General features: G+C 39.6%; 1 protein-coding gene across 2 annotated transcripts in view; it reads right to left on the bottom strand.

Annotated features, from left to right (window-relative positions):
- The window catches only part of si:ch211-191a24.3 (tensin-3), an 85,155-nt gene that overhangs the window by 14,387 nt on the left and 43,693 nt on the right, over nucleotides 1–27,075 (bottom strand). For both annotated transcript variants that reach the window (XM_041791863.1, XM_041791864.1), the window contains exons 14-16: nucleotides 24,255–24,385; nucleotides 22,513–22,621; nucleotides 22,353–22,421 (exon numbers count right to left, since the gene is read on the bottom strand). In XM_041791863.1, the coding sequence (XP_041647797.1) occupies nucleotides 22,353–22,421; nucleotides 22,513–22,621; nucleotides 24,255–24,385 (309 nt within the window). The remainder of the gene's footprint in view (nucleotides 1–22,352; nucleotides 22,422–22,512; nucleotides 22,622–24,254; nucleotides 24,386–27,075) is intronic.

Genomic DNA, 27,075 nt, shown 5'->3' with positions numbered 1-27,075 from the left:
AGGGTGCAGCAAACTTTTTAGATGGAGAAATAGGCGAGAATAGTGCCAATACTCAAACACAATTTACAGTACATCATCAGTACCATACGTCAGCGTTTGTTGCAGAGGTATACGAGGAGACAGAGACTCACATACAGTCAGTACCATAAATGAAAGACTGAAATGCAAGCTGACTAATCTACAAACACCTGAAAAACACCAATACTTCTGATTTCCTTTAAAAATTCAGACAATTTCCCCCTTCAACAGTGTGTTTTTCTGTTCATTGTGGAACTGCTCAGAGCGTGCACAAAGCCTCTTCAGTTCGGCTCGGACCGTGCAAAACCCAATCCAGATGGCACAGACCCATGTGGGCACGACTGCCAACCTTCACCAGCCAATAGCTCTGCAAACACACACACATAAAGATACACACTAGTGCACAAACACACTTTCCTGATCAGAGAGAGTGACAGTTTTATGGCTCGCACTGAAAACGTGTGCATACCTTCATGCTTTGTACCAGGGTAATCCCATTAATCAATAAAAGCAGAGTGAGGTAGTGAGGAGCTGATATTTCTCCTCATGTTTGCAGACTTCACAATGCTCTGGATCAAGCATGATGGTAGAAGATGAACAAAATGCAGAAAAATGAAACACTGGCAGCTGTAGCATAAAGAGCTGTTGTGTTCAGCTGTGACAAAGAAACACTTCTGCTGCTCACGCATCCAAACATTTACTCGCTAGCAGAGGAGAGAGCCTACACACGCAGAAACACAATGATGCACAGGGAGTTATGCAGCACAGCAGTGGGTTTGCAGGCTCCCTACTGACCACAGGAATGTGAGTGCAAGCCCTCAGTGCGCACACAAACACAGTGACAGGTCTGGCACGTTACAGCTGTTCACAGCGATCACAGGCTGCAGCAGCGTCTCAGGGGAATGAAGGGAAGAGGAGTGAAAGAGCAGAAACACAATAAGGAGGAAGACACCTGCTGTGACTCTGAGGCCCCATGGAAATGCTCAGTTATCAGAACCAGATTTTAAACAAGAATCAAGGCAGAAAAAATATCCTCATTTATGCCTTTAAAACCTCGCTTATCCACTTACTTCTTAAATTCACAGTCTTGCTGTGTCATGATTTGCTGGTCTATGATAAATTTCTACACATGACATGGTTATTGGAAAGATAAAGTTACGGACTGACCTTGTTTTTTGTGTTAAATTTCAAACCAAGTCTTGAACAAGAAACTCACTAAGTCTGAAAGAACAGATACTTAATATTTGGAAAATTCAATATTTTTAGGTCAGATTTGTGAAAGAAATTTGAATTGCCATGAAACCATTTTTCACATTAGAGCTCAACAGTTCCCAGCTTTGGCATCGGCCTGTATTGGTCCAGTTTACAAGCATCAAGGTTCGGGACGTTGCAGGGACAAAAATCTGACATTGGAAAGAGAAGTCTCTTTTTAAAAGGACATAAACACCAACAAAGTAGAATATTCTTATTCATGCTGCAAATTTTGGAAATGATTACATCAACATCCTTTTTCTTTTTAACATTTTCACTTGGAATCTTCAGATTGTAAACACTCCTGCCTCCTTCATCAGCCATGCAGGTAAGCAGGATGAGCAGCACTATATGAGCTAATACATGATAGCTGCAGGAACTAAATCTATCCATAGAAAATTAATGCTTCTCAGCAGATGTCCTTGGTATAATGATACTGAGCTAGCAAAGTGTTTTTGTGTTTATATATGTGGTTAAATTTCGCTGCTACCCTATGATGGCGATAACAAGGAGGAATCAGTGATGGATCACCATTGTGCACCCTCATGCAGCTTATTGCTAGGCATTATCATGATGTCAGAAACAGAAAAAAACAGTAAGCGTGTGGTACAGAACTTTTAGGCATTTTAAGACAATTAAGTCTGAAGGTTTAGATGTGGTGAGTAAGCTGCCTGAGGGCACTGTTGGTTGGGATGGAGGATCGACACAACCCCAGTAGTGCTCTAGATGTCCTTGCAAAATACCAGGGGCATGGGAAAATGATCTGTTGAAAAAATAAAACGTTCACACCTTTAAGGTGGAGAAAAGGGTGGATGTGACAAGTAAGAAGGGTTTGGGATAGTGTTGCGGTCAGTAGGGTTGCCACAAGCCCCTGGTCATGCTGTGGGTGTCACAAGGCCCTGAAAACCATCGGTGTCACAAGGCCCTGAAAACCATCGGTGGTCTCCTGACGTATTATCAGTGGTGAAAAGGCCCAGTCAAAAGAGATGCCATCGAGCTTGACCTTGACTCTGACCGCCCTGCTCTCCCTCTCCAGCCGTGGGTTGTTGCACATCAGGCCCTGTGATGAATCCTTAGTGCCCTGCATGCACAGTACTGTATAATATGCAATAACTTACAAATTATTAAACTTATTCAAACTGCTCTTGCCTGGTCAGGCTCTGCCACTCTCTCTGCAAGTTGCTCTTGCAACCCTCCTCCACCCCAGCTCCTCCTTTATTCTGCTTCTGACTTAATCAATGTCATATACCTCACCTTGTGGATATTAAAGTGGCCCCAACATCCTTTGATATTTCTGTATGTGGCCCTCAGAGGAGAAAGTTTGAACACCCCTGCTCTACAGCAACTGTTGCTGAGCTACTTCCAGTCAGACAAACTACTGGCCCAGTCAAGTATCTTAAGTACATCAATTACCAGGACTATGGCGGCCCACTCCAGCCTTATCTACACCTGAGTTTCCGTTAGCCGGTAATTGCCAGTCATTGGCCGCTACAAAGGGCGGAAGTCCGGCAGATAAAAATATAAATGGTCAAAATGTCCAGCAGAAAACATGCCAATGACCAGATAAGTAAATACTGAAAACTTGCATATTATATTTTGTGTAACCTAGAAGATATGTTGCGAGAATGTGTTAATATAAACTGAAAGTTGCCTACTCTAACTACATCTACTGTCCTGTGGTGCTGGGGTTGTTTATCTCCTCAGATGGCAAGCACATGGCTAATTATGTATGCACAATGACACCAAAGCGAATCTATCTCTCTACTGCGCCTGCTAACTGTTGTTTATGAGTTTAACGTGGGCGTATATTGTGTAACTGACTGCGTGTGTAACGAAAAGCGCACAGCCTTCATTTTGATACCTTAATACACTTACACAAAGAAAAATAAGAGAAAGTTGTTGTGCAGTCATTTCTAGTGTCTAATCACATGTCCAGTTTATAATAAAGGGGTAATAATTAGTCAGGTTTACTGTTGGCTTGGTTTCTACTGTCTCGGTTTTGGGTCAGGTCTGGAAATAAAAATGGTCCTCAGTCCCGTTTAGCGCAGACTTGTGTATCAATGAATCACAGAATATCAGATTTATGCATTTTGCTGCTGTTAATATAGCAAAATAATGTTAAAGCAAATGTCCGGTAGTTGGTCTAAATGGCCGGAATTCTTGAGGACTGCTGGTCATTTTGACCAGTGACAAAAAAGTCTAGCGGAAACGCTGATCTACACTGCCATTGTCTAACTTGTCCCACCAAAGTTACATTTTCATAATGCTGGCATCACATCAACCTGCTTGGCAGTAAACCCAAGCCATGCAGAGCACACAGCGAATAGCTCCTCTGTTTGTGGCATGGATGAAGGCTCTACACTTTGTGTTTGAGCTACAGACACATGCTAGTGCAGACAAAGCTTTAAAACATTACAGAACTTTCCCTGCACTTGTTCCTTTCCACTTTATGTCTATGTAGGATCTGAGTGTGTGCATGAATTCTTGCACTCCAGTTATGTATCTCTCACACACGTGCAGGATAGATAGTGTGGCGGGATGATGTATAATTTAAGAAATATTCCAATAATATTGTCATCTGAAGTGACAAAACCTCAGTGTGTGAATGAGAAGACTGAGCGTCAATAGGGTGCATCTTCCTACTTCGTCCTTTCAATGAGGAGAAAGAAGGAAAGAGGCAGGAAGGTGAAAGGTTTTCAATTTTCGCTGAGTGCATAAATCACCAATTTAGCTCTAATACATTTTTGTTTTACAGGCTAAAACATACAAAATAACTCCAGCATAAAGGAGTAATCTTTCACCTAGAAGGTAATGCTATGATCCTTGAAAGTCTAATCAGGAGTTTTACGAGTTACAGACATTTCTGTAGCTTTCCCTTTGCCCTGCATCAGAATATGATCAGTTGTTACTCCCTTCTCCAGTTAAAATCAATCACCTTCAGACCCTGCTGTGTCCCCCGTCCTCCTCCTATTCAGAAGCTCTGAGTGTCTCTCTGCAGAGGAGGACAGACATGTAGGCGGTCGTCTGTAAATCAGATCCCTCTGCTCTTTCTGGGTGTTTGGACGGACAGCTTTATCGACTCAGTGGAGAGGAGGAGGAGGAGAGGTTAATATACGAGCCGGCTGAGGAGGGAGTGAAGAATAACAATGCTGCAAACAAGAGGAGAAAAGGGTGGAGGGTGATGGTAAACATGTCGGTGTTTAAAAAAAAGGTTACGAGAGTCATGGTGGAAGTGTTTACAGGCGTCTCAAGTATTCTGGTAATAAGTTAAGGACTTTATGAACTGCTGTCTGGTTTCACTCAAGGAGGATTCATCACACACCTTGAAACTGATCCCGAAGCTAAAAATAAATATCAACATTTCTCATGTTGATGGAGGTCTAAACTGCAGATATTTGATCATGTTTTGAAGCAGAAGAGAAATTCCTCAGACTTTTCCCATCTGGAGAAGCCATCATGGATCATAAGTAGTTCTCCTGATGCCTCCACAACATGTCGGTGGTTAAAATACAACACTGAGATGCATGAAAGTCTCTCAGACTTATTGTTATGGAAAGATCTTTACACTTAATGCTCAGTTTCATGTAGTTTATATTCAACCACAAACTTTGGCTTTGTTTCTTTGACTAATGAGTGATCGTCAAGTTCAAGTGTGAAAACTGGAAAATTTGGATAGAAAGTCAACGTTGTTAAGGTTCAAAAAAAGCCTCTGCAAAGTAAAATAATTGTAATAAAAATAATGAGTGGAAAGTTGTAAACCCCCAGCATTGTCTGAGATCTTAAAAGACATCAAACTGGACTATTTCAGCGATGCTTTATCTCTTTAGATGTTTCCATAAAAGCAGGGGCAGTTGTATTGTCAATCTTTACTGCCTGTTTCTTCCTCTGACTTCATTATTCTGCTTTCCTTCAACTTCTACACCAACCACGTCCAGTACTCTGCATTTATTTTCAATGCCTCCTGCAATTTCACATGTCTACCCTGGTTATTTTATACTCTAATGTAGACCAGACGTCATTATGTCTCGTTTGGAGTGCTGAGGTTCTGGTAAATCTCACAACACCACAGACCACTTGCTGATTAATTCACTGAGGAATAAAATCCTTATTTCCTTGTTTCTTTCCATCTCAGTCTCTTCACTATGACTTGGCCTTTTGTCTCTTCTGTAGTCAACATTTTCCATCCCTGATGTTTGGATTTTCTGCCTCTTTGCTGATAGTTAAATCCTGTTAAAGTCAAATGTTTCTCCCCCAGCAGACGTCTGCTGAGTCTATCAGTACAGAGATCTAAAATTATCCCAAGAAAAATTGTTTAGTATTTATCTACACATGGTAGCTGATGTCTAAAACCTTCTGTCATAGCTGTCCAAAAAGTTCCTGCCTTGTTTTAGGCTGCATCTGTCTCATTGTTAAGAAATCTGCAAATTATTTTCCAGACTAATTCCAACTGTTTGATTTGTCTGTAGTAATCAAAATCAACTCTTAGATGCAAATATCCGACAACAGTAACTGACATTAAAGGAAACACTAAGGTGTTGCCTCTCAGGCATGGTTGTTTCGTATTGTGCTCGAGTCTCATTGCTCCCTCCCTCCTCTTCATTGCTGGTCTGCTTTAACATTACTATCACCAGTCTTTGCCTAGGCACAACTGCCTATGCATGAAGTTGGTTTGCAAGTTCACCAAGAAGAACAAAGACGAGGCATCCATGCCGCTACTCCGGCAGACATTTTTTTAATGCAGACAATAGAATCCATCCTGCAGGCTACTACGGATGTTTTTTTACTTTTAGATGCCGACAATGACCCTCTTCCTACTTCCATATGTTTTGTGAATAGGATGAAAGGATGAAATCAGTTCATGTGGCACAGATTTGATGTTTTGGAAGAGACAGGAGATGTTTACAAATGTCTTTACAGCTCTTTTAGCTGACAATACCAAATACTGAGTCATGAATGTGTTTACATCTCCAGCATACTGTGCCACCTCTTTAAGCAAACTCAGGCACGACCCATGAATGGCACGCTTGACCAATCTGGCCAAACAATCAACTTTGCAAGGTTAGGTGAGTCAAAGGTGTGGGTGGTTAGCTGGTAATGGAAACCAGAGTTTTTCAGTGGCTTTGTTTCTGTGTTCCCCTCATGCTGCTAAAGCCCTTGCTGCTTGTAGATCTAGAAGGCATCGTAACAAGATTTCTGAAACACCTGTTACACAAAGGGACTTCGGCTTGACTCTATGAGCTCTAAAGATGTCAGCCAATGCCATAGTTCATGATTCTGACTGATTTTATTCATATCAAATCATTTACTGACCCCTCATGCTCTTTGGATTGTTACATTGCCATCCTGAAAGGGACTGCTACCATTGAAATATAAATGTTTCATTACAGGATAAAGGGAATCTCTCAGGAGCAGTTTGCACTGATTTGCAGTTTGCACAGACTTTCCCTTTATAGGAGATGACTGGAACCCAACTACACTCTCTGCATCTGGTGTCAAAACGTCTGTTGTGCTCCAGTCTGGATGGAAAAGGTACATTTGACTAAGGTGACTGGAAGCCAGTACTAAACAAATATTCTTGTCCAGAAATTTCCCTGGGGTAAACTGAGTAGAGCACATTATGTACAAAGAAAGCTTAGTTATGTGGGTATAATCCAATCCAATCCAATCCAAAATAAAGCACATTTAAAAACAACAAAATGCTGACCAAAGTGCTGTACAGTACAAATTAAAAAACAATAAGACAAACTATAAAACACAAACATAGGACCGAAGTAAAAACTGAAAGGCATAAATGGATCAGTAAAAAAGGAAGGATAAAAAAGCCAAATTCTCATACAGAGCCGAAAGCCAAGGAGTAAAAGCGCGCTTTTAAGTTTGATTTAAAGACAGGCAGTGAGGGGGCAGTCGAACATGAAGAGGAAGAGCATTCCAGAGCTTTAGCGCAGCTACTGAAAAAGCTCGGTCACCCCTGAGCTTCAACCTTGACCTTGGGATGCTCAGAAGACACTGGTCAGAGGATCTGAGAGTCCAAAATAAAAATATGGGGTTTTAAAAGGTCAGAAAGATAGGAAAGAGCCAGCCTGTTTAGAGACTTATATGTTAATAACAACATTTTAAAATCAATCCCAAATTGCACAGGAAGCCAGTGAAGAGAGGCTAAAACGGAGGAAATGTGGTTGTATTTGCATCGACCAGTTAAAAGATGAGCTGCGGCATTTGGAACAAGCTGTAAATGATTAAGAGAGGTTTGGCTGGCGCCAAAATAAAGTGCAATAATCGAGATGAGTCATGATAAAAGCATGCATAACCTTCTCAAAATCATTAAAAGATAAAAAGGGCTTGGGGGCGTGCCGGTAGTTGAGTGGTTAAGGTGCGCATCATATACGCGGGCAGCCCGGGTTTGACTACAGCCTGAGGCCCTTTGCCGCATGTCTCTTCCCCACTCTCGCCTCATTTCTGAGTCTATCCACTGTCCTCCTCTATCTAATAAAGGTATGAAAAGGGCCAAAAACAAATCTTTAAAAAAAATAAAAAAAGATTAAAAGGGCTTGACCTTGGATAAAGGAGGAAGATGATAAAAACTGGCTTTAACGGCTGCATTTATCTGTAGATCATTTTTAAAATCTCTGTCCATTATCACCCCCAAATGTAAGGGATACCTCATTTTATGATTCATAAAACAGCATTTTCCAGTGGGGTCTCAGCAGAAGAACACAATGAGCTAACGTTACCATTGGTCAGTGTTGTGGTTTCAAATGTGACCCTATTTACTGGTGATGGTCAACTGAATTACATGCTGAAAACAAAGAGTTTAATGACAAATCCCTATTTGTTGTTTTCCATTAAATCATTACATTTCTGATAGACATGATTTTACATTTTAATGAGAAACTAGACAAAGAGATATATTTATGCGGACAGCAACGTAGGCAAAAAGGCTTATGCATGCTTTAAGATCTCCGCCTGTGTGTGGAGAAACGTCTCTTTCACTCCAGTCCTCACAAGTTCATCTTTTTATGAGCGACCTTGAGATGACATAGCTCATTTGACAAAGTCAGTGACATTTGTGTTAAGTAGGTTGATTCCATTAAGCCGCTGTTATGGCTTGGAAACGCACCTCGAACCTGACGTAGATGGACTGTAGCCTGATGTGAGCTCCAGCATTTCTGTTGTCGACTGTGGTGAGTGATGTAATGTGTCTGCAAATGGTTAATATCGACCAGTAAACAAAGCCACAAGATCCCTGAACCATATTGGTCAAAGACTGAGGATTGAGGCTTGAACCTCTCCTGTTTGAAGTTTGGTAATGTTCCTTTTAATGGGTGTGTAATCCACTTAAAATTTCACAATAATACAAGGAAAGTTTGCTAGAAAGATCTTGGTTGCATGGTTCTTATTAAATGAAATGCTGCTCTCAGTCATTTATTGGAAATGCATGGTTGCTGTAAAACATATCAAACTTTTTTTTAATGAAGATCTGATGTGTTCTGACTAAAAACTAACCTGTTTAATGTTTGAATTCAATCTGGATACCGTGTCTCTTTAACATTGGTATCACTTCACAAAAAAAAATCAAGAAATCTTGGTGGAGTTTTTAAAGACATACATACATTTTTCTGCTTTTCATGCATTTTTTTTTTCCACAAAGAAAAGGCAAAGCAGAAAATCCCCACAAATGAACAGCTACAGCTGTTAAAGTTGTAAAATTTCTGAAAATAGGCAATGTATCATCAGAAATTGTAACAAATTATTTCTTTTTGGTGTGCTATAAAAATACAAACCTAAATGATTAAATTGTATATCAATATGTGAACCTTAACAACTCAAATCAGTTTTTATCATCCCTGTTCTTGATTATTTCAGATTTAACAGGAGTGGAAAATATGAGCTGTACTCCCAATCTCCTTTTGTTAACTGTAAAAGTTTAATTCAACTACACTTGTGGCTAAGTGGGATGTTGTTAATTTGATTTAACGTCTCTTAGGGGCTATAAGCACCCCGACAAAACTCAAATCTTCAAAGACATTTTTCAGTTCAGCTCGGGTCAGTAGAGCAGAAAAAGGGGTAAGCTGCCTGCATCGGTTAACCACCAAATACATCAGCCCTCCATGACTGCATGATGGAGGCCAAAATAGCCTTTAACTGGATGAGATCATGAATGGAACAAACCATCTCATCGTGTGCAAGTCAAAAGGGCTGCAGACACTGCAGAAAAATCCTTCTTTAAAAGCTCAAAAACACAGAAAGGTGAAGTCTGAAAGGTGGGGTGTGTTTGGAAAGGAGTGAAAGCACCTGAAATTCCAGGAGTTGTTTGCAAATACCAGCAGCCTGGAGGAGAGAGGGGCAGTGTCTCTGAGCATGTGTGCATTCCCAAGAGGGACAGAGGCTGAGATAACACTGTATAAACAACGCAGAGCGAGAAGGAAACACAAGAAAAGCCTGCTGAGAGGAGGAGAAAGAATGCAGGAGGACAAAGAAAAGATGTGAAGATCATTTTGACACGTGTGTGCATGCACGTACATACCGAGAGACGCAGTCATGATGTGTGACACTGAAGTATCCCGTTATCTGCAGCAAACTTTGGGATTAACTCTTTCCCTCTCCTGGATCTCTCTGTTCTGCCTCTTGTATGACTAGTCTCCTCCTCTCTTTCACTTCTAGCTGCAATCTGGGCTCGACTGCTGAGGCTTTTCTTTTTCAGGGGCTGGATCGTTTCACCGCCATGCCCAATTCCTTTCGTCCCCCAGATGGAAAAATAAGCTCCCCGTTTGTTCCTGGCTTGTTGTGACACCGCTCGACTTCTGGGTTTGTATGGAGGGAGGGACTAGAGGTAGAGAATTCCCCCTCCATCCCACCCTCCTCTTCCTCTCACTGACCACTGAGCATTGTTCCTGCCGGGCCACTGCGAGCACTTTCCCCCAATCAGAGCGGATTCCAGCGGGGTCAGAGATCATGTGTGGCCTTTTAGGGAGCGGAGAGGAGGTGGTGGTCGGGGGGGGGGATCCGGGGGGTTTCTATGGCCTCTCTGTCAGGGCATGTGTGTCCACTCCCACCATCTGCTCGCCACAAACACACAGACACAAAGGCATGCAGACACACACTGACCGTGTCTCCTGCCATGTGTCTAATCTTAGCACTTCATAAATTACACCATAAAGCTGCTGATTGAATGTGTGGAGTTTACTTTTGTTTCAGTGGAGACATGTGCTGCATGCCTTTATTTTAACCTCAGTGACACAGGAAATGAGCTGGAATGAACATCAGCCCCGTCCATCTGTGATGCTCATTTAGAAGTTTAGACCCGAGTCTTTACTTATGAAACTGGACAATAAATATGGAGGATGTAAACAAAATGTCTTGAAGCTAATGAACTAGTGACTTGCAGTTATTTGATATTTTGACCTTATTGACTGGCTTTTTGTGTCATGGTTAGCGCTAGGAGCTAGTTAGCATTGCTCTGCATAAAGACCAGTGGAAACAACTTAAACAGCAAACAAAAACAGATTTTCCTCATTACTGAAACTTTTATGTTCTAACTTGCTAGTTGTATGGAAGACTAATAAAGTATTTTGTAGCTGCTTCTGTCTGTCTCTTGTCGTTTTACTCGGCTAAGCTAAAAGCAGCAAGCTTAATGCTACATATAAAATGATAGTTTTGATCTTCTCTTGAAGAGAGACAATTTATTCCTTATAACTGCTTTAATCCATCTTTTTATATTGAATTGGTGACACTGGCAGGATAGCTTAGCTTAATTTGCAAAATATTTGGATACAGATGTAATCAGGTGAGCTGGCTTTGTTTAAGGGTAACACTTTTTCTCTACAGCCCCTCTAAGCCCATCAACTACCACATTCAATCTCATAGTTTGGCATCCAGCCCACTGGTTGTGCCGTCAAATGGTACACTGGTGTGCCATGAGGCAACTTCCCTGTGCGCTGTAAGAACAATTAATCATCATTTTTACTTCAAACATATTATAACTCAATGAATTCAAATATTTAATGTTTTTCATGTAAAATAAACTAATCTTTATTGTGGCCTTAATACCCCTTTAAACCAAAACACCTTTCTCATGAAACAGATGAATTCTGGGACTTTTTCTGATACCATTACTAGGGGTGTCCGATATTATCAGCCTATAATAGCATAAAAATGTATTATTGGAAATCATTGGTATCAGATTTTCATTTAAAAAAAAAATCTTTCAAAAAAATTTTACCCTGAGTTTAGATCAGCCAACATTTTTACTCATTTGTTTACAATTACTAGTATTACTCTAGTCTGGACTGAAGCTGTTTGCCTTCAATGTTTTTGTTGTAGTTTTGCCATTTGTGAAAAAGTCAAAACTAAGTATTTTGCCCTAATTGTAGTGGCCGGGTATTGTCAGGATTATCTCAGGGAGAGCATGATCCAAGCTGTTGTTTGAAGCATGTAAAAAAAATAAGAAAAAAGAAGCACTTGTCTTTTATAATAAATATGGCAGTGCCATGTTGGCACTTTTCTCCATGACTTAAGTTGAAGTTGTTTCACATTTTTGCACAGGGAAATCAAATGTTTGCATTTGAAAGCCTTGTTGTTACATTTATGAATGCATCCAGTGAGGCATCACAATAAAGTGACTAAATTAGGCATGATGTGTTAATTTCACAACAGGATATATGTGATGTTGTTACCTTACATTAGTTTTGGTGGAAAAAACTCAGCATATTATCGGTATCGGTTTATATCAATATCAGGAATTAAGAGTTGGACAATATCAGTAAGCGGTTAGCGGTAAAAAAGCCAATATCAGACATCCCTAACCATTACCATTATTTGGATTTAATGTCACACAATTAGTTAATCACAAATGCAGCAAACTGCAACACCCCACAATCAGGATTCAACAAGACTAGCATGTCTGAATTTTTCTTACATCGTCATCTAGATCAGTGGTTCTCAACTGGTCCAGCCTCAGGACCTACCGGTCTGTCTTACAACAGATTATGACCCAGATTTCCCAAAAAAATTCAGCAAAGCATGTTTAGTTAACATGTTGCAGTTTGGAGCATGATTGGACAAAACACCTGATGTAAAAAAAGGGACAAAACCGAAAAGTTTCATACCCTCTGTCCACACCATTATTCTACAGAGAACTTGAGAAATTACTTCATTATCATGGGAAAGTAGCAATTTATTACAAGAGGAGGAGATAAATTAGTTGAAATATTGATCAAACATTTAAATTTACCCAGTTTAATAGTAAAACAGGATAAAAATACAAGGTATGAACGTATGTCCAATAAGGACTTTAGGACTTTAGCCACCATTTATTTACAGACGTCTAGTCGCGACCCACTGAAAACTGCTCTGCAACCCACTTTTGGATCCCGACCCACCATTTGAGAACCACTGGTCTAGACAGTAGGACAAAGTTTGTGTCTGGAGACATATCTGACATGGTGCCATCGTGAAAGATCAAAAAACAATTGTCAGTCTGAGCCGGCCTAAAGTCCGACCCCAACCTGGATAGCAGAAGTGATATATAACCAGTGCCAAGTAAATATCTTTGTCAACAATTTCCCCATTGTAATCTTTGTAGTGCACATTTTGCTTTGGTAATTACTGCAGGCCATTTTAAGAAGCAGCAATCACAGCAAGCACTGAAAGGGCTAATGCTAACACTAGCATACACTGATGTTATGACTGTTTACATGTGAAAAAAGGATATAAGTGAGGGCAGCTACATAGGCAAGAAGGCTTTGGTATGCTTAAAGATACAGGCCTGTACATAGAGCTCCTCTTTCAGTCAACTCCTCACCAGTGTCTGTACGGGCACGCCTTTAAGGTGACTAAGCAAATTTGAAAATCACTTATATTTGTATCAAGTAGGCTTATCCTAGGAATGTGGAACCATAAATCTAGTCTATTGAAATTTTGACCCTTTCTGACTGACCTGTAGGCAGGATTTAATTGTTCATAACATTACTGAAAAGATCTCATGTATGACATTCCTCCGTAGTGAGCATGATCATGATGAAAAGCTGCATGTAATCATAACACAGCAGCTACATCAGACAATATCTCTATTTCTCCATTATGTAATCAAGTTGTTGTCGTACACAAGGTCAGATATGTAAATCTTAAAGTTAAGATGGTTTGATTAAGATGCTTTAATCAGTAGCTGCACATTTCACATCACACTATCTCTGCTACTGTCACAGTCAGCAGACAGCGGATGATGCTACATTGCAATTTCAGTTATGGCTGCCACCTCAAGATGGCTGCACCCAAAACTCAGCCATTGGATTCCTCTATACAGCAACTGGTGGGTTGACTCTGCAACCATAACCAAGCTTTTTATACTTGGCTAAATTTAGAAGCCACAGTTATGTCAGAAAAATTCGTTCTGGAATGAAGCACTTTACTAAACTATCTAACTGACTGTGTCTAGAAGCTCTGACTTAATAATTACTTTCTTCACTATGCAGCATCTCTTTACATAAAACCTTTTCTAAGATAAACACTGGGACTTGAATCTCCATCATTTCAGGCTTCATCAACAACAGATCCAATCATGTGAAGTGGTAGACATTTCCCCCGCCCTCTGTGCCCTCTCCCCTCTCACTCTCTCCTGACCTTTGTCCCCTGAGGTTGAGACGGTCGAGTGTCCGTCTGATGGGACCATCTGTCTCAGCTGAACCTCGGCTCATAACAACATCCACATTCCTCTGGCTGAATCCTGCTTCCTCTGCTGGACGGCTTCTGTATATATATATGACTGTTTATTTTGATTAGGCCACAAATACACAAAGGAAACGGTGTTATGTAACATTTACAGCCGCACTCCTCCGTCATAAGGAAATGAAAGAACAGAAGTCCAGAGACAGCCGAGGAGTTCATCCTGGGTTGGAGAATGATGACGACTTTGAAAAGGTCAAACACGGAATGTCATCCGAAAGTTTTGCATAATACTGTATGTATGAGGATGATAATTTTGATGATATTCTACAGATTCTTAGGTTTTGTTTTTTTTTTTTTTACAATTTTGACTCTTAAATCGTGCAGAAACCAAATGGAAGAAAGAAAACTAACATGACATGAGAGTAACACAACATGGCCTCTAAAAATGCTATTTTTGTCACCTTACAGCATTTTAACAAGTAGAGCATTTTCCAGTGTTTTCATGTAAGTACTAATTTGGAGATTATGGAAGTTTAACTTCTATAGGTGTAAGATTACTTTACAATGACAACTGATGCAGGAAAATGCTCTTAATTATAACATAAAGGTTGTAAAATGCTTTGAAAATCCCAACTTGATGGGAAATCTTGTTCATCTTAAAATAAATCAACAAGCTGCTATAATATTGCACTAAAAACCTGCCATAAACTGCCTTTTATATTGTTGCATCAAAGACTGTGGTATGTTGTATATAGATCGATTCTGTTTAAATTTGTAGTAAGAAAAGAGTTTTTGAAGCAAAAAGAAAAGATAAACATCATCACTCTGTCATGCAGGTCTCCTGCAGCTACAGTGCATTCTAGGGGCTCTTTTTGGCTTTAACTGCAGAGACAGGACAGTAGATAGATGCCACAGGTTGGACTTAGACCTGGGCCGCCTGATTGGAGGAGTATAACCCCCTGTACATACAGTAGGGCACAATCTAACAAACAACTAGGTCCAATGCATCCCTCAACTGCCAACATTTCAATGTTTTTGTTCACTGGACAGCTCTTAATAAACTTTCTAGCCACAGCCTAAGAGAAAAGGCCTTCTATAGCCACTCCATAATATCCGTCTGGCATTAAACAGACATTAGAGACTAGCTGAGGAGCACAATGAAGGACTTAGCAGCAAACAGAGCCAGGTACTTGCCTCACAATTTGATTTGAAAGACCAAATTGTAAAAGAAAGTGAATATCAGACTTAGATAAACATGACTCCATGCTACTAGTAGGACAGCTACATTCAAAACTGCAACAGCCTGACCCTAAACTGACCTAAGAGAAGAAATACAGCTTAATTTATGACTAAGGACCACAAAGTCTGACAATGACTTATCTGTATAGCACCAAAACTTGTGAAATAGACCTGGACATGTAAAGCGCTTTTCTAGTCTATGTGTGTCATTTATCCATTCATAACATATTCACACACTTTTGGTTGTGTAGAGAAATGTTAAAAAAAACAAAGACCATCAGTACTGGAAAAGACAAGTAAAACTGTTTTTAAGCTCTGCATGACCATGTCATGAAATTAAGGCACTGTTTCCAAAAAAACAGACGATACCAAGGTGGGCTAGCCAGGTATTTTAACAGCCATGTAAGTATATGTGCTGACTGTAATTCTTCTTTTAAACTCTATGTTATCAACATCTTATAGAAGCCCATTTCCACCACATTAAAAAAATATATATAAGGTAGGTCTTTAACAAAGGAAAATAAAATCTTAAGTGGAAATTATGAGGTAAAAAGTCAAAAATATGAAGCAGAAAGTCATGATTATGAGATTAAAGAACATGTTTATAAAGTCTAAATAATGATGTAAGGGTAAAATTATGAGATGAAAGGTGGAATTATGAGATAAGAAGTCCAAATTATGGAATAAAATTCATAATTATGAGAGAAAAACTCAAAATTATGAGATACAAAGTCAAAATTATGAGCAAAATAACCCAAAAAGAATTGTGAGATTAAATAAGTCAAAATGACGGGATTGTAAATCATAATTATGCGATGAGTAAATTAAGAGGAAAGTTGTTTTATCTCATAATTGTGACTTACTAGCTCATAATTTTAACCTTTCATATCATCATTTCGCTTTCCATCTCATTATTACGACTTAAAATATCATAATTTTGTTTAATTACCTGATTGTCATTGTCTTTTTTTTTCTTTTTTTAAGAGGCAGAAATGGGCTCTATATCAGTATAGGAGAGATAATGTGTAAGAAAAAAGACTGGGACGTCCCTCCTGTGATGCACTGAATAAGGTACACTGTCTCATGTTAAGTTTTAAATCGTATCCTATTTTATACTGTACTTTTTTTCCAGCTGCTGCCATCCCACACTCTTAGATTAGAAGGATTTTTATGGTACATATCATCAAATAAGCCTATAGGAGCCCTTGTTATAATGACGTCTCCAGTGAAACATTTCAAAATGTAACATAACATATGAGTGTAATTTAATAAACGTATCACTGAGGACTATGCCAAAATGGCATTTTTATAATCATAATATCTTGAATGGTTCTCCTGCCCCCTCATCCACCCTGGCTCATCCAGCCTGACTGATCGTTCTGCTGTTGTTTCGGAGCTGTAAATATTCACTGAAGCCTCAGGCTAAACTGTGCTCACAGTAATGGCTCTAAACATTAAATAAAAATAATTTAAACGCAGAATCTGACTGCCCTGTCCAAACGTGGCAAATTGTTTCCCAGACTGTCGTCTGCCTTTAACGTGGGAAACAGGAAGCTGGTGTCTGCCTCTAAAACGAGAGCATGCTGCAGATACTCAGTGCCCTTTGTTCATTCTTCTGTCCATCCAGCAGACAGAAAGAATCAGGTGTTTTTCTAAAAACAAGTGAGAATCATTCTTTCATCGGCTCCTTCTCCATCCTGCCGACAAACATGTTTACAATAAACAAGCGGAGCTGCCCTTTAAACAATGAACTGATCTGTCTGCAGCACAGGAGAAATGTCATCATAAATATCAGTTTGCTTTGTTTTCAGTGGAAAATATGCTGAGTCCACACTACTGCAGCTCATAAATACAAACTCATATGAACAGAACTGACATTTTTGCCCTATATAAAGCTAACCTGGCAGAGCTGGTGGATTGGACAGATTTTGTATCGTAGCGTATTTGAGGAGAAAGAAGTAGCACAGCCTGGTGTGATTTTGCTGCAGTGACTACAAGCCTGTAAACATGGCGGTTCATGAAGAGATTAGCGTGGATGCAGCTACTATAGCTGCAGTTTAATCAGAACTGGACAACATTTCTTTATTTCATTTTCCTGATTGCCTTTGACAAGAGTTTGATTTGCCATCTGGCTTCACTGGTGGTGAAGGATCATGTACTGTCATGACAACAGCTACCTGCCAGGCTCAGGTTATGTAGTTCAATTCTCAGGAATACCATGCTTACTATGTCATATATTTGTTGCTCTTATTGGCCTAAAAAGACAAGATTCATCCAATCAACCAATGACCATTTTTAAAAGATTCAGCCCCTTTCAAACATGCTCTTGCTCATGATTTAAAAGCTGAAAATTTAATTCCCCTAAATATGAGCACACTCAGTGAACGCGCTCATTTCTGCACAGTTTGCCATCATATCCTGAGCAGAGTAATGAGCTGTAAATGTTATCATGTCTGTTATTCTGTTATAAGGATAAGGGCTTGGCAATTAATCGCAAATTAGATTAAATCGCAATATGGCTTCAGCAATTTTTTCAAGTTGCAGAAGGTGCAATATTTCTTTAACCTGAAATTTGTGTCAAAATAGCAGTTTAAAACTTTTTTGCAGCAGAGATACTATGCATTGCATGTTATACAATAATTCAAGTACCATTTTTTTAGAATAACCTACAAAATATCCTACTCTATTCATTTTTGTATGCTTTTATTAATAAATATGAAAATGACATGAAAACATATCATTGCCTTTAATACAACAACTTTTCTCTTTTCCTTCTTTTACAACTTCCTACATCCAATTTGCAAAATGAGTCAAAATCATCACAATTGGATATTTTTTCAAAATTGGTTTATTATTGTTTATTATTATTGACTAGTATGTAGGTTATAAAATTATTTATTGCTTTTATTTACTGCTTGTGTTTTTCTGGAAAATACATAAGATGAGGAACTTAAGAGATGATTGCATATTAAGTTGCAATTGCAATATTGGGGAAAAGAAATTGCAATAAGATTATTTTACCAAATTACACTTCATTCCACATTATTATGCAAATGATATTTTTCTCAGATTTTCCTAAATATTAATGCAAATGAATATTTTTCAAGTCATCAGCCATTAGAGCATAATTCAAATGTTTTTGAACAAACTTCATAATGGCAAAAATTATTTTTTAAAAAATAAAAACCTCAAAATGCACTGTTCCACATTATTAAGCACAACAGCTTTTTAAAACATTTTATAGGTTGTAAAGAACTGAAAATGGTCATTTGTAGAAACTGCAGCATTAAGGGGTCATATTTACTGAAATCAAAGCTATTTCAATCAAAAACATCTTAACAGGACAAGTTTCATGCTAACATTCTTGCATCCATTGAACTTGTGAGTTTTTGGAGAGTTTCTGCTAGAATTTTTTTTGCAGGATGCCAGAATATCCTCCCAGAGCTGCTGTTTTGATGTGAACTGCCTCCCACCCTCATAGATCTTTAGCTTGAGGATGCTCCAAAGGTTCTCAGTAGGGTTGAGGTCAGGGGAGGATGGGGGCCACACCATGGGTTTCTCTCCTTTTATGCCCATAGCAGCCAATGACACAGAGGGATTCTTTGCAGCATGAGATGGAGCATTGTCATGCTTGAAGAAAATTTTGCCACAGAAGGCACGATTCTCTTTTTGTACCATGGAAGAAAGTGGTCAGTCAGAAACTCTATGTACTTTGCCGAGGTCATTTTCACACCTTCAGGGACCCTAAAGGGGCCTATCAGCTCTCTCCCCATGATTCCGGCCCAAACATGACTCCGCCCCCTCCTTGTTGACGTCCCGGCCTCATTGGGACATGGTGGCCATCCACCAACCATCCACTACTCCTCCATCTGGACCATCCAGGGTTGCACGGCACTCATCAGTCAACAAGACTGTTTGAAAATGAGTCTTCATGTATTTCTGGGCCCACTGCAACCATTTCTGCTTGTGAGCACTGGTTAGGGGTGGCTGAATAGTAGGTTTATACACGACTGCAAGCCTCTGGAGGATCCTACATCTTGAGGCTGGTGGGACTCCAGAGGCACCAGCAGCTTCAAATACTTGTTTGCTGCTTTGTAATGGCATTTTAGCATCTGCTCTCTTAATCTGATGTATTTGTCCATCAGAAACCTTCCTCATTATGTCTTTATCTGCACAAACTTGTCTGTGCTCTGAATCAGCCACAAATTTCTTCACAGTACGATGATCATGCTTAATTTTTCCTGAAATATCGAATGTTTTCATTCCTTGTCCAAGGCATTACACTATTTGACACTTTTCAGCAGAGAGATCCTTATTCGTTCCCATATTGCTGAAACCTGTGGCCTGCTTAATAATGTGGAACATGTGGAAAAGTGCATTTTGAGGTTTTTATTTTTTAAAAAAATAATAGTTATCATTATGAAGTTTGTTCAAAAACATTTGAATTATACTCTAACTGTTGATGACTTGAAAAATATTATGACTGTCATTTGCATTGATATTTAGAAAATCAGAGAAAAACGTCGTTTGCATAATAATGTGAAACGCGGTGTATTCAGCCCAAATAAGGATGCAGAGTTGCAGAATATTGGCATTGACAAGGCAACAGACAAACATCTTAAATCGAATTTACAGTCTGCTCCATGCTGTTGTGTGGACAATGTAAATGATAAGTTTAGCGATGAGCAATTAATCCATATCTACATTAAATCACAATATGTCCTAGTGCAATTCAAATTGCAGGAGGTGTAACATTTCCTTACCTAAAATGTGTGTTAAAAATACCAGTTTAATATTATATTTTTGCAGCAGAGATGTGATGCTCTACACATTATGCAAACATTTAGTGCCATTTTTTCTTTAAGAATGATTTGCAAAAAAATCCTATTTTCCTTATTTGGTTTTTTCCTTTATCAGAATGAGAAACACATATAAACGACAATTTCTTTAGATACAACAATTCATATCACATTTGCAATATGAGTCAAAATAATTGTAATTGGATTTGTATTTAATTGTTCAGCCTTATTTGCAACTTCATGAGTTACTTTGAAAAGTAACTGTACCCAACTCTGCACAAAATCCCAATTAGAGAGATGGTGGCATGTGTCAGCTCCATTATGGCTTTCAGATTCAGATTTAGGCGACTTTATTTTGTTTGTTTTTTCTGGATCATCATTAACTCCAGCATTCACTGTAAGCCATTTTCCTTGGTTTGCTGTTTGCATTGTGACAATTTCATTTACACAACCACATTCACAATGTTTATCACAATTCACAAACACAGCACAAAATCTAAAATGACCAGAAATGATCAAGAAAAACAAAAATAAATGTGCAAGAAAGGTAACTCAGTTTCCCAGTCTGAGAAGTGTCATTAAAATCAAAGAATAAAACCAGGGAAACAGTCACTGCAGCATTCAGACGATCACATTAACAAATTAGCTACAACAGACCAGAGGATGCATGGGTCACCATTGAAAAAAACATAAAAGCACCACAAATACAACCAAGAAATGTATTTAAGGACATACATGACCCTTATAGGTTACCATAGTGTGCACCAACCACAAAACAATTGCAGCTTCTGCATCCAGCAGCCTGGTAGCTGAGGGAACAAAGGAGTATCTGTTGGTTTTCCTTCGAGTGGAAAGATAATGCCATCCAGAGGGCTTTCATACCATACATGTTTGGGCTTTGTGCTGGCTGCATCTCCCTGCTGTCACAGCCTTGTGTTTCTTCACAAATTTACTTCCATAAATCTTCCTACAAATCGAGCATAGAGCGTTATTTCAGGCAGGCCACTGAGTCAAGTGCTGCCATGTAACTGCGATCAGTTTGTTCTCATGTAAGCCCTCATCAGCTGACGGCCAGCTGATTCGCCTTATTGGCTAACCGCACTCAGGCTGCCTTAATTAAACTGCTCCAGCCTGGCTTCTGTGCTGCTCACTCTGTAAGCTGCTTTTGCAACCCTCCTCCATCCCAGCTCCTCCTTCATTATGCTTCTGATTTAATCATTGTCATTATGTTATTACTGATGCCTGCTCTAGGCTCATGGAAGGGCAGGGGATCCCAGAACACCTAAACTGTCAAACATAAATAACAGGCTAAGTATTAATCAACAACTGCTAATGAAGGAATATTCAGAACTGCAAATCATGTGTGTTTCTTGACAAAGCAGTCCTGACTGAAGTGACCTGATCCATTATAAAAGGAGCTAGGAAAACTTCAGAATAAAAGCATTCAGTTCAAATGGGGTGAGTTTCTCCACAGATATGCCAAACAGGGTTTTTACTTTGAAAATGCTGTGTTTATCTTCCCTGTGGCATATTCTAATGATGTGGGCATACATAACGGCTAAAACATGGTAAATATGGTTCTCTATTTATCATTTTCCAGTCTATTTCAGCCCAGAGACGTGCGCAGGTTGGAGCCTTCTGTTTTCATGATTCTCGGCCCGTGAGATGTGGCGCTCACACAGGAAGTCTGACAGCCCTAACTTGTTAGCATGCGCGCCAAGATGGAAATCAAGTCGTGACGCAGCCTTAACAGCAGCCACGTACCCAGTCTGAAATGGCTGAGGATAAAGCAGGTCATGCTTTAAAGGCATGGCGATCTCATGATTGACAAGTCCCCACAGGCGCATGGCTGTCACTTCACCATCTGATATGAGGCACAAACGTAGGGACACTTGTTTGTCAGTGAGTGTTTGACACTACAGTAAATTCCTCCTGCAGCTGTGTGCTTCATATCTTCTCAGGCAGGATGTCCCTCCCCTCTTTCCCTGTCCCCTCCCATGAACAGGACGTGAGTGGACATCCTGTCAGCAGCGGCCTCTTCCTCTGTTATCAGCAACTATTATTAGCCGTAGCAGCCGCTATCAGCTGTCCAGCATTTCCAAATCCATTTAATCAACTTCTCTGACCGCTTTTTACCTCCAACCTTAAAATAATAAGAAACCAGCCATCTGTTACCGAGACGTGTCCTCATAACCGGCCAATAGCAACAAAGCACAGGCCAGGTGTGTGTGTGCTTATGTAATTGTGTATGTTGTAGGTAAATTCTGCCAGGAGGACATTCCAACCTGCTCTTCAACCCTGTCTGACGGTGATCAGGATTTAAGTGTTTGGGTTTAAACTCCAGTGCTCTCTGCAGTCACACATACTCTTAGCAAAGTCTACCTTGTGTCCAGTTGTGTTGCTCCCACTGCCCACCGGTCTGTATCTGGGAAAACTCAGGGAAATGTTTCACTGGGGAGAGAAGGAGGAAAAAGCTGATAAGATTCAGAAATGCAAACACACCCACATCAAGGAGAGCCTGTTTAGATGCTATCTCTCTCACCGTACGGGGTTGGAGGAGACACGGGGAAGGCTGGGGTTGATGGGACGATGTCAGAGCTGTCAGAGTGCCCTCGATAATCCACACTGTTGGCTTTGTAGGAGAGGCCACGCTTTAATAAAGAAGAGCAGAATAAGAAAAGTGAGAATACTGTGTGTGTGTTTTTTTTTTTTTTACTGTGGGGTACAAGCCCACACACCAGCAGACATCAGTCTTGTGATCTGTGTGTGGCTGCAGTCTGTGTTTTGGGGTAAACAGTTGGGCCATTCATGCCACCCAGCCGAGAGCAGAGAGCTTGAAAAAAGAGAAATAAAAAAGGAGACAGAGACAAGGAGGGAGGGTGGAGAAAAGAGATGTAAACACAGTTACATAATCATCATCTAAACAGACATACTTGGACTAATTTCAGAGGGATAACACGATAGCAGGACGTTATCTTGTCCTGTAATTTTTCAATGAAACATAACTGTGTTTTAAGTTTTGCCAGTGAGTTCACCAGAAATGTTGTATAAGCTGATCAAGGCTGTGGTAAAGACTCTTGAAATGGAGTTAGGTCAGACACAAAATCTCACTTTAAGACAGTGCTGCAAATTCTGGTAAAAATGTGCAATTGAGATTATACAATATTGGGATTGCAATTACAAAATATTGCATAAATAGTATCAGACAAAGAAAGAGGAAGAGAGAGAGGGAGGAAAATGCAGACAATAATGAAAGTTTTGAAATTATTATTTCTAAAACCAAAACACACAATTATTACATAGTAGGGGTGTAATGGTATTTATATTCATCCAAAACAGTGACAGTTTGGTGCATGTAGTCACACAGCAAATAATGTAAAAAAAAAGTATTCATTTAACCTTTATTTAATTCTCGAAAATCATTGAGGTTTCCCTCATTTACAATGATATCGAGATACAACAGAAACACATTAAGTTAAAAACGAGACAAGAAAGTATGATCAATAAAAACAATTACACACTGTGGTGAAATTATTTGAGATCATCATGTTAAATTTACCAAAAAAAAGTTGTGTATTAATCCTCAGATTTTGTTGTAAGTTGTTCCACATTATAGGAGCACAGTAGCTGAATGCAGATTTAGCCAATTCAGAGTAAACTCTCGAGACCTGCAGCGTCTTTGTGCCAGAGAAGTCCAACCAACTTTGTCATACAGAATACAGTGATGAGCATCGTAAGGATCTCAAGTTATGAATCTAAGTGCGGAGTGATAAACAGAATCTAGAGGTTTGAGTGCGGAAGCGGCAGCATGTCTCTCGAGGATGTCACCATAATCAAGTACAGACAGAAAAATAGCTTCAATTAATAGTATATAGTATATTAAATCACAAATAAAATATGGGAAAAAAATATGGCAATGAGATTCATTTCCAAAATCATTCAGCCCTAGTGTTTACTTAGGACAAAGTAAACCTTAAATTAAATATCTGGATTATTGTTATTCATGTTATCTTAGGATGCTCAGTAATATTTCTAATGTTATGATGTTGCATTGATTTTTTGTTTTAATCTGTGGTTTTGTAATCTGTGGACAGCTTTTAAAATGTTGGAACAGATTTACTTTTTTTCTCACTTCAGTTTTTAGGGGCAGTTCTCAGAAAATCATTAAATATGACTAATTATAAAAATAGTGACTTTTAATGTTTTAAAATAGGCAGGTTTGAGGAGTTTGTAGTGAAGCTTGACAGTCATCATGTTTGTCTTTAGAGGTGAAACTGTGTTTACCTGAGAAGGTGAGGAGGTAGAACTGTAGACCGGAGATCCTCTAAAGCTCCGAGAACTGCCTCCTCTCCATACCGGACTACTTAGACCAGTGTAGTCGCCAATATCACTGACCTGCTTCTGCTGCCTCCAACCTGGAGAGGAGAGAGATAACAGAGGGAGGTGAGGAGCGTGGGAGGTAAAATACGAAAACCAGACAGTCAGACAGATTGTGATCGAGAATAAAATCAACTAAAGAATCAAACTCAGTCATATGTTGGTTTGAAATCAATATCAGAAACCTGTTTTGTCTATTCCTATGAAAAACAAAAACATTACAGGGCAGTGACACATTATTATGACCAGATGCTGCTCTGTAATAAAAGGTGATGACAACGGTTCATACTTGGTCTGTTTGTCTCTAACAAAAGTGTCTATCAGCAAGGTTATCTGCAGGGTGAAGCTCCTATCATCAGGGCAGAGACTCTGTGACTAAAGCAGACTTCATCACAGCAGATGGTGCAACAACACGGCCAAAAAACATCTGCAGGAACAATCAGTGGTCGTCCTTTCAGGCTTTCTCACTTTACAACCACATTGTTTAAAAGCAGCGTTCACACAACGTTGAGAACAACACAACTAAAGAACTTTCTCTACAGTAACTTACTCTAGATTAACACTAGTACGTGATTATGTCACCTGCAAAATAATAAGAAATTACACCTTTTTTCCACAGTAGAGAGCCCCAGCAAGTTTAATATTCCATATTCTAAATAATCCACTGTTTATGCACTTACAGGAAAATTCAAAGGGTACTGGTTAGAAATGTTTTATTCAGGATATGACCAGGTAAAAAAAAAAAAAAGCATTCAAGTTAATAAGGCAAGCCTGCAAACTCAAAACTCAATGCCGCAAAGTCTGAAATAAACACAAGATACTTGTGACCTGATGAAAGGATAAGCACTCAGAGAAGAAACCCCAATCTTAATTATGCCCCTATGCACTACTGATAAGTTACATAACCTACCACATGACCTTCAGCTGCTACACCTTTGCTACTTTTAACAGACCCAGCCTCCATGCATGCTTGCTACAGGTGGTGACAACACCAGTGCTACCAGCCCTGCAACCCAACTATGTAGACTGATGGGCAGCAGGAGAGGTTATCAAGAGGGAATGTTCCTTAATCTGGGTGTGCAATGGGATTTTCAGCAGACTTCAGCAGACTCACACACAAACTTTGCACAACTAGCTTGGATATCACGCACTCTCAACCTGATTGTCGGTTGTTTGTCGTGCATTATAAATGAGTGGACTCAGTTGCTGGCAATGTCCTGATGAGCTGCTCCTGATTGGCTGGATGGATTTCTGGCATGTTTGATATTCTGGTCATACGACCGCACATGCTGCCACAGTGAGAGCGGAGCTACGAGCAGAATCGTGAACTTTGGGATTTTTTTCCCTCTGTTAACTATCAGACAGCATTTTAAATCAGTATGAAAATAGCAGACATGTATGAGGGGCTGTCATTATAATAAAGAAATAAACAACTAGGAAATAGGCCTACCTGTGGACCACCGATGACAAAGAATATTTGTTATATTTAGCTGCTAGTTGTGGTTGCTGGTGATATTTATGTGTGAGAGAGATGATTAGAGTGGCTTAACTGCTGTTTGTAACTATTTGAAGCATAAGAACAAGATAATCTGACTTCAACCTCTGTCTATGAGACTTTGCAAAGGATGGACTGACATTTGTTACAGTCCCTGTGTGAGCACTCAGGTCTTTTCTGACCATCGAAGGTGTGAGTGTAATGGTCGTGGATTATTAACAATTCAGTCCTGCAGAGTGAGCTGGCAGTCCAGCATGACTGTTACTGAATTGCTTTAAAACTGCACAGTGTACACCCAGCTTTAAGAGTGTTTAGCCCGATTGGTCTGATGACACAAGGAGGCTGTACAGTGAACTCTGGCGTCCCAGAATCCTCCTCTATCTTATTTATCCTACAAAGGCAGAACAGTGTCTCGTTTGTCAACTATGACTGTTATGAGCACATATGCAATAGTCACATCGTAGGATATGTAATGCTCATCACATGACTTGAGGCACACTGTGCTGCGCTTCTGTTTTGTTTGGTGCATACCAAAGGTGCTAATCTTCTCACTTTCTTGGCTTACCTTCACTTAAAGTCTATCTGATAGTAGCCTGAGATTAAAAATTCTATCTAATCTATCCGTCTAATTAGCAGCCCAGTCCATGTGTCTGCTACATGCTAAAACATTCATGCTACAGGTAACTCTACAGGTTACGTGTTCTATCACTGATACACAAACATAACATAATATTCGAGGAAGACACCCAATCACATGAGGCTAGTCTCGGTGTTTTCCTGCTATCATCAGCACCTTATCCTCAAATAATGCTGTGGCCACATATATGGTCCATTAACGGCACAAATATTCCACCTATTGTTTACATTTCAGCTGCTGTGTGTGCTGAAATGTGTCAGTTTTAGTTTTCTTTTAGAAGAAGATACACTCAAGAGGCTAATCATATAGACCAATAGTTCTCAACCAGTGGGTCAGGACCTGATAATGGGTTGCTGAGTTGTTTTCAGTGGGTTCTGAATTTGTCCCTGGAAAAAAAAATGAGGCAACACATGGGATATTCACAGGGAAGAATAGCTTCGCACATCTATTTCTTGGGACAGGTGCGTTGGACGACAAAGTGTCCAACAAACAACTCAAAGGTGACTCTCGCTTTCTGTCCAGATTGCAGTAATTGGTATTTATTTGCTGTTTGCCTGATGAAGGTTTATAGTACTAAACTGTTGCAAATAAAAAGC

Source organism: Cheilinus undulatus, linkage group 7 (genome assembly GCF_018320785.1).
Source record: "Cheilinus undulatus linkage group 7, ASM1832078v1, whole genome shotgun sequence".
NCBI classification, from domain to species: Eukaryota; Metazoa; Chordata; class Actinopteri; order Labriformes; family Labridae; genus Cheilinus; species Cheilinus undulatus.
The sequence above is the reverse complement of the archived record's forward strand: the minus strand, read 5'-3'. Positions and strand labels throughout refer to the sequence as shown.